We start from the raw sequence: 8,554 nt of genomic DNA, 5'->3' as shown, positions 1-8,554 counted from the left end.
AAAGGTACAGGGTTTCAAATATTTGACTAACAACTCAATGTAAACTATAATAAACAAAGGTACAGGGTTTCAAATATTTGACTAACAACTCAATGTAAACTATAATAAACAAAGGTACAGGGTTTCAAATATTTGACTAACAACTCTATGTAAACTATAATAACCAAAGGTACAGGGTTTCAAATGTTTGACTGACAATTCAATGTAAACTATAATAAACAAAGGTACAAGGTTTCAAATATTTGACTAACAACTCATTGTAAACTATCAGAAACAAAGGTACAGGGTTTCAAATATTTGACTAACAACTCTATGTAAACTATAATAAACAAAGATACAGGGTTTCAAATATTTGACTAACAACTCAATGTAAACTATAAGAAACAAAGTTACAGGGTTTCAAATGTTACTTCAATGCTTTTTAAAGTATTTTGATACCAAGTAGATGAGTTGTTTTAAACATATTCGACAAGCAAGATCACAGATTTATATTCCATTTAGTGTCAGTTTTCACTTTTGGTTTTTGTCATTTAATACATAATGTTTCCTTAATACAGACTTCATAATGATATACACAAGCTAAACCAGAAAATTCTGAACAGTAATTAGCTCATTTGGATATGCAAAGGAATGTGATTGGTTATGTTATGATGTCATTTCCTTGGTATTATGGGATATCAATGATTGAAAATGACAGAACAAATGAAAAGTACGAAGACGTTCATGAAGCGGTTAGTTTTCAAAAGTTGGTGCCTACTTCATTAGATGGATGGCCCACTTTTTGAATGTTAGTGGGGTATTTTGCCCACTTGAGAAAAATTCTAGAAGCAACACCGTATATATATTTTTTAAAATTCCAAATAGCCAAGTATCTCGAAAGGTAAGTTATGCTCTGACTCATAAAATGTTTGAAATGAATATTACATATTTAACTACAAAAAGAATTAATGTTCATTCAGTTTGTACTGCTTAACTTTGATGATGGACATGTATGTTTAGCTGTCTGAAACAAAAAAGGTCCACTTGTTTCTCTTGATTTAATACTCGTATAAAAATTATTTGTTGCACACAAAAAAAAAAAACATTACATGGTAATTCAATTTTATAACTATAAACTAGTTTTAAGTTCTGCATGATCTGGAGCAAAAACTTAAAAAAAAGTGAACCTAAAAACATGATTGTTTTCTGGGAAGTAATGAATGAGAAAGGAGTTCATATTGTGCTCTTTAGTCATACGCAACTCACTACATCAAAATGGTTCAATGTACAGAGCTCAAAATTTTCATAAATTTTAGTATATAAAAACATTAAAATTTATATCAGAAGTGGTACTATTAATCGAAAAAAAATAATTTTTTTTTAAGAATTCATTTCTCAGTACTCCATTTAAACATTACATCAATAAAGATATAATCAAACCCTCACGTATAGTTCTAGTGAATGTCATGTTCTTGTTGTGAGTAGAGTACTTTTATTTAAAATTGTGTTATGTTAAAAGGAAATGGTTGTTGCACATACCAGAGTTATTTTTATAATTGTCTGAATCTTGAATACTCAAAGTGTGAAAGTTTTATGGATTTTTGTTTGTAATGCCATTCAATAGATAGCAAAATAATTTTTGTTACATACATAGATACTGACATACATGCTACATCCATTATAGTAAGATTTCTTAGAAAATCTTGGAATGTTAGCCAAATAAGATACTCGGTTTAAAACTTTAAAATAAATCAACTTGTAATAAGTTCCAAACAGCTTACCTTCTCCAGTATAGATGTGCTCATAATGACAATTTTCACCTCGTGGGCATCTTCCCTTCACACTAAAATACTTGCAGATGTATTGCTCATCTTTAGCTTCTGTAACACATCCAGAAAGACAGTTTTCATATAAATGTGCTGTGCAAAACTATCAAATATATATGAATGAGGTACTTATATTTAAATCAAAGAATTAGACCTACTCTAGTTACAGAAGTTTCTGCTAACGTAAATATAAGGTAGTTTTGTCACATGAAAATTGAGTAAAAGTTTCATTTTTACAGTACCTTGGAAAGCAACTATTTTGATGGGAAAGCTTTGGTTTGATTCTCGTTAAATACAAAGTTACACCTTGGGCTATTTGTGCTCTGCCCACCACAGGTATTGAAACCTAATTTTTAGTCATAAGCATACAGACTTACTGCTGAGCCACTGGGTTGTTTGACAGGAAAGCCTATGTGTGTGCGTGTATATATATACACATACAGTGTAGCTTCTAAGATGCTTACTTTGCATATTTACGCTATTTTGATTGCCATGGTGCAAAATAATTGTTTGCCTGCATACTACTTCATGAATAAAATAGAAGTACGCATTTTAATTTTTCGTGTGGACCCTCTGTTCGAAATGAATTATGAATGACTTCATAATGATATATCGCATTCGTAACAAGAAAATTCTGAACAGTAAAATTTGGATATGCAAAGGAATGTGATTGGTTATGTTATGATGTCATTTGGTTTTGCAAGAGATTTCCTTGGTATTATGGGATATCAATGATTGAAAATGACGGCACAAATGAAAAGTACGAAGACGTTCACGAAGCGGTTAGTTTTTAAGAGTAGATGCCTACTTCATTAGATGGATGGCCCACTTCATGGATGTCAGTGGGGGATTTTGCCCACTTGAGAAAAATCCTAGAAGCAACACCGTATACATTTTTCAAAACTCCAAATGGCCAAATATCTCGAAAGGTACGTAATGCTCTGACTCATAAAATGTTTGAAATGAATATTACATATTTAACTACAAAAAGAATTAATGTTCATTCAGTTTGTACTGCTTAACTTTAATGACGGACATGTATGTTTAGCTGTCTGAAACAAAAAAGGTCCACTTGTTTCTCTTGATTTAATACTTGTATAAAAATTCTTTCTTGCACAACAAAAAAGAAACATTAAATGGTAATTCAATTTTAAAAGTATAAACTAGTTTTATGTTCTGCATGATCTGGAGCAATACTGTTCTGTAAACCTTTCAATATTATTTGTTAGATTCCATTTGTCGCAGCATACATTTATGCAGGACTGGTGGAGAAATAAAACTTTTTATTTTTTTTCTTTATTTTCATGCAAATTTCAGAAACTGTACACGGGAAAAACTTAAAAATACAAACTATTCCTTTTGTATCCTAGACAGATATATAGTGTGGTTGAAGTATTATTACATATATATATATTGTTCTTTACTTTCACTCATAAGTTCTAAAAATTTACATGTACGTATACAGTTTCTATTTTAAGGACACACTAATACTAAAAAAAAAAGAGGTTAATCACTTCTCATTTTATTAATCTTGTCAATTTTCATCAAAGAAAAAACATCTTGTTTGGCCTCTACGTTTATCTTGATACGATATTGTATTATATAAGGATACACTTTTGGCAAAAATATGGAAATATAGTGGGCCGCTCAGTTGAGCACATACTTCCACCACGCAAAGTTGGTCATATTCGACTCTCTAAAAATACAAATATGTGTTAGTATGTCTGTCGTTATTAACAGACATTGACCATTTTTGGCAGGACAATGAGGAATAATATTTTATATATGTCCAAAAGTTTCATCAAAATCCAATCATTTTTGACTGAGTTATAGAGTAAAAATAGTGTGAATAATTGGTCCCTGTGTTAACAGATAGGGATTTTTTGTGATCTTGCTGTGATCTTGAATTTTAACTTTGACCATCCAAAAACTAAGCACTTATAAGTTGAGTCATAATCTAAATGTATACCAACTTTCATCCAAATCCATCTTGCCATTTTTGAGACAAACACAAAAACATACACGAGTGAAAACATAATCTCCATCCACTTCAGTGGGAGAGGTAATAATGATTCCGAGTTCTTTATTTCTCTCCAATGTTGATCTTCAGCTAGTGTCTTCTGGACAAACTAAAGCACATTAACATAGCTCGTCATACAGACTTATCTCAAACTTAAGTCCAATCAAATAAAATCTTTCTGCATGCACAGAAATAAAGGAAGGTTGTTAGAAATGAGTGAATAAACACAGAAAAATATGGAGATAATTATAACAAATGAAAACAACGAAACCTTACTGTATCCTGTTACTGCTACTCCTGGATCATCTATATCAACAGCATAACTGTTTCGTGCACTGAGGTAATCCTCGGCCATGGGATTCCAACTATTCATATCGGAGTGGATTTCTATTAGATCACCCGAAAAATTGTGATGAATGAATACAAATTTAAAACAATCTAGGAATAAAAATAATAATTCCTAATTCTATTCAGTCTAACAAAGTAATGAAACAAAGAATACCAGCTACTTAGACTTACATATTCTTAAGTAAGTATTTGTCACTTTTTTTTACATGTATCAAAAGACATTGTACAAAAAAAAAATAGCTTGTGTTAAAATTAAATTAAATTTATATTTCTTAAATAAATCTTCTAACATTTATCTTGCATATCCCCTCCATTATTTGATAAAGAAGTATGTTTTAAACAAGAAAAATGCATGAAAGGTATTTTGGAAAATTCAGCTTCCATTTTATCATTATAAATATTTTGGTTATAGGGTATGGGTTTCAATTCTAATGTTTATGTAGAATCAATTTGTGTATAATAATTATTTTTATAAATATTAATTTTTCACTGATGACCTAAAGCTGTTAGCATTTCAGGCTAATGTAACTCTTCTGCGTCGGCCGAGTTATGCAAGGTGTTATTGAAAGTTCCGCCAAAACAAGCATCACCACAAACGATACCCACCGGATGGACCAATTCTACCTACTATTGATCAATTTTAAGTTCTCTTATTGTATCTTACCATACATTAATATAAAATAACTTTCATCTCTAGTGAAAAGAGCATGTAGAGAAGGTCTTACAAGTAGTCAAGACAACCCTTTTCCAGAGTAAGAAAAATTGACAAGTGTTGAGACTTTGTTACTCAGTTTGTGAAGTTCTAAGGTATATATATATAATATTAACAAATTATTACAGAATTACATGTATCGTCATCACAACTAGACTATATTATTAATATAATATTGTAGGCCATAAGGTGGATTCCCCCCCCCTCCTCCCCACTCCATAACCTTCTTTCTCTACTGAATGGCTAGTATGTCAAACCATAATATAGCAAACACTACACATTACAACTAATATATCTGGTTATTAATTAATTAAAACTAATTAATATTTTTAATTTCTCTTTTCTTTAGTTTGTGCGAAGCTACACGAGGGCTATTTGCACTAGCCATCCCTAATTTTGAAGTGGAAGACAAAGGCAGCTTGTCAACACTATCCACTGCTAACTCATGGACTACTCTTTACCAATGAAGAGTAGGATTGCCCATCACATTATAACTTCCCCGTGCCTGAAAGAGCAAGCCTAGTATAGTCGGTGGCAGGATTCGAAACTACGACACACAACTTTAAGTTGAGTGCATTAACCACCAGGCCATGCTAGGCCTGTTTTTTTTTGTTACTTTAATGTTAGTTAAAATGTCAACTTATGGTCAGAAGTTACCAATAATTACTCTTCAAATAACTTATATTACATAGAGGTTTTTGCAGTGTTGAATATACTGTTACGTAAAAATCTTACAAGTAATGATGTAAAAGATTATATAAAATAGAGTTAGTTCAAGATGGTGATGGTATAAAACAATAACATTCTACAATCACTAGTAAAAAACATATAAAATATTGTTGTAACACTCCAACTAAGATCACTTTTTTAACAGATTAAAATCAGATAATGCTGTTACTAACCAGAAGATGATGGATTTTGAACATCTGACTTTTCTAATACAACTTCTGGAATGACTTCTTCATTATCTTCTATTGATATTGGGGAAATATCTGTTTCAGCAAGCCCTTCTTCAACTAAGATTGAGTTAATCAGAATGTCACTTGAACCCTGAGTATCCCACACATGAACGTTGAAGCAGGTATCCTTCCTAGAATGAGCATTTAATATCAAAGTATTTCTATACATTCAGTTAGAACATTTGAAGGAATAACAATCACACAAATATGCCTTTTTTTTGCTATGCATCACATGCCTTTTCATAAAACACTGAAGTTATAATTTTCCTACACTGAAAATGTATTTCTGATAGGTACTTACCTCCTCTAACATAAATAGTTATTCTCTTTCAGTGCCGCCCTCTATATGCATAAAAAACAAACATTTTATGCATGCCACAAGCCTTCTATATCCCCTCCATTGGAATTGACTGATTCCAATGCATCTTTTATGCTACTAATATCAACGTTAAAAATATATCTATATGTTCAGTTAGAACATTTGATTGATTAACAATCACACAAATATCTTTTTCTTTTTTTTTGCTGTGCACCACACGTCTTGTCATAAAACACTGAAGGCATCGTATCATTCACCCGATATCTACAAATTAATGCCACACTAAAGTTACAACATAAATTATTTAACTCGGAATGTATTGTCCTTTAGTAAATTTTCAGAAAATCATATAGTAAAAGAAACTTAATATCTAATAAAAAATTATATTATTTAAAATACTATAACATCAATTTTCTGAAGTAATGTAACATTGAGTAATAATCTACATCGCCTAATACTGCTCGTGAAGGAACCATAGACACCAAAATCTCATGAAGTTAGCCCAAAATAATATCAAATCTAGAGTTGTTTGACTTCTAATGATACAAAAGTCTTTTTAAGAAAAATGTACAAAAAAGCAGCAAACAAGTTTGCTTAATTTTTAACACAATGAAAAAACGAACTCTCAAATGTATGGATAATTAAGAATAATATAAATTCTCTTCAATGTAAAAAAAGTTAACATCATATAGAGAAGACAACGTGTATGTTTAACAAAATTTTAATCTAAAGAACCCTTGTGAATTGAGGACAGATTTTCAAGTTATTTATTTACTAATTTATAGGTTTAACAGTGACTAGCTTCTTGTTTTCATTATTAAAATAATACTTATGCTGACAAAATTAGATATGTGCATTTATGTGTGTTATAAATATAATAAACTTTTCTACAAGATTCTATAAATTACAGTGATCAATTTTTTATAAAATTCCCATTTTATGTATTACAATTTTTTCATACTTTCAGAACAAACTATAAATTACTGCACAATATGCTAAGTTTGTTTATATATATATATAAATAATAAATCCTATGTTCAACTGTGGAATAATGAAACCAAAACAGCCTGTACGGTTAGCTAAACTTCTTGTAGAAAACCCACAACCTGCGACATAAAGTGATTTCTACCAGTCTTTTGTTTTAACTTGGTAATGACAAATTTGTTCCACATGCTGCAACTAAAGGTTACGTGAACTACAAATAACATTTATTAAAAGATACACACAGATTAATACTGGTTAGTGATATGTTAACAATGTTTTAGGTGTTCTTTTAATCTAATGATACTACTAACCAATTATTAACTTGCAAGAGATGGAGCTACAAAATAATAATATATATATATAAATAAAGTTGCCTCAAGACATAAAAATGGAACAGCAAATGTTTGTTTGGTTATATTAAAACTAGATTTACATATTGATTAATAACTTTTTGAACAATATTAAAAACTACCCAACTGAAAAAAAAAATCTTTCTCCCGATTAGCAAAACTTTTCAAATCCTTCTATTACAAAACATTGACATATTTTTTAGGTTGATAACATTTTCATAAAGACTAACATGCTCGTTACTCATCTAGATCATACATTACGAATTATTACAGTTTACATCAAAAGTTTCGGGCCCCTTCAGTCAAGTGCACTACGATCAAAAAGTAATAATTAATCCACTCTTTAAAATAACTTTGACACTTTCAATTCTCATCACACATAAAATCTATATTTTTTTAAAAATAAGTTATTTTAATTAATTCAATTAGAAATTGGGAAAATATCAAAGGAGTATAAAGGGATGATTTATATTATTTAGTACTCGGAACGGAGCTCCTGAGGAAACATACCTTGGTGTTTGTGTGTGTGATGTGGAAATAACTTGTATGCTGAGACATTTCTCAAAGCCCATCAATTCTATCATTCTTTTTCCAACATCCTCTGACCACCGTAAATCCAGTACGTTATTAGTATCATCTTTAAATCTCGTAGTCTGTGTACTTTTTGGTCTCACGTCAGCCAGAGAGCACCGGACAACAAAAGCTGGATATTTGGAAAATTCTACTGCCAGTGGATAAAGATCTTTCAGAGAAACCTTTTCTACATTTCCATAGTCAATGAACTGGACAAGAACTGGTGTTGAGGCATGTCTAAGTTTCCTTGATTTCCTTCTCTACATCGAAAGAAATAGACCCCTTATAATTTGATTTAGAATTTTATTAAAAATGCTCTTTCAAAACAATTTTTTGTCGGTCAAATCTACCAAACCTGCACAGAGGTTAATTACTGAAAATAACAGATAAAATATAAAGTTTTTTCTTAAGAAACGTTTGATAACTATCTGGACTTTATAAAAACTTTTCATGTGAAATTTCAAAATTTTCTGTAGATAAAAGT

General features: G+C 30.5%; 1 protein-coding gene across 1 annotated transcript in view; it reads right to left on the bottom strand.

Annotated features, from left to right (window-relative positions):
• The window catches only part of LOC106471102, a 42,829-nt gene that overhangs the window by 15,065 nt on the left and 19,210 nt on the right, over window positions 1-8,554 (bottom strand). Inside the window, exons 8-11 of the mRNA XM_013931689.2 lie at window positions 8,008-8,330; window positions 5,788-5,975; window positions 4,102-4,212; window positions 1,761-1,859 (exon numbers count right to left, since the gene is read on the bottom strand). Of these exons, the coding sequence (XP_013787143.2) occupies window positions 1,761-1,859; window positions 4,102-4,212; window positions 5,788-5,975; window positions 8,008-8,330 (721 nt within the window). The remainder of the gene's footprint in view (window positions 1-1,760; window positions 1,860-4,101; window positions 4,213-5,787; window positions 5,976-8,007; window positions 8,331-8,554) is intronic.

This window comes from Limulus polyphemus, unplaced genomic scaffold (assembly GCF_000517525.1).
Source record: "Limulus polyphemus unplaced genomic scaffold, Limulus_polyphemus-2.1.2 Scaffold4411, whole genome shotgun sequence".
Classification (NCBI taxonomy): Eukaryota; Metazoa; Arthropoda; class Merostomata; order Xiphosura; family Limulidae; genus Limulus; species Limulus polyphemus.
The sequence above is the reverse complement of the archived record's forward strand: the minus strand, read 5'-3'. Positions and strand labels throughout refer to the sequence as shown.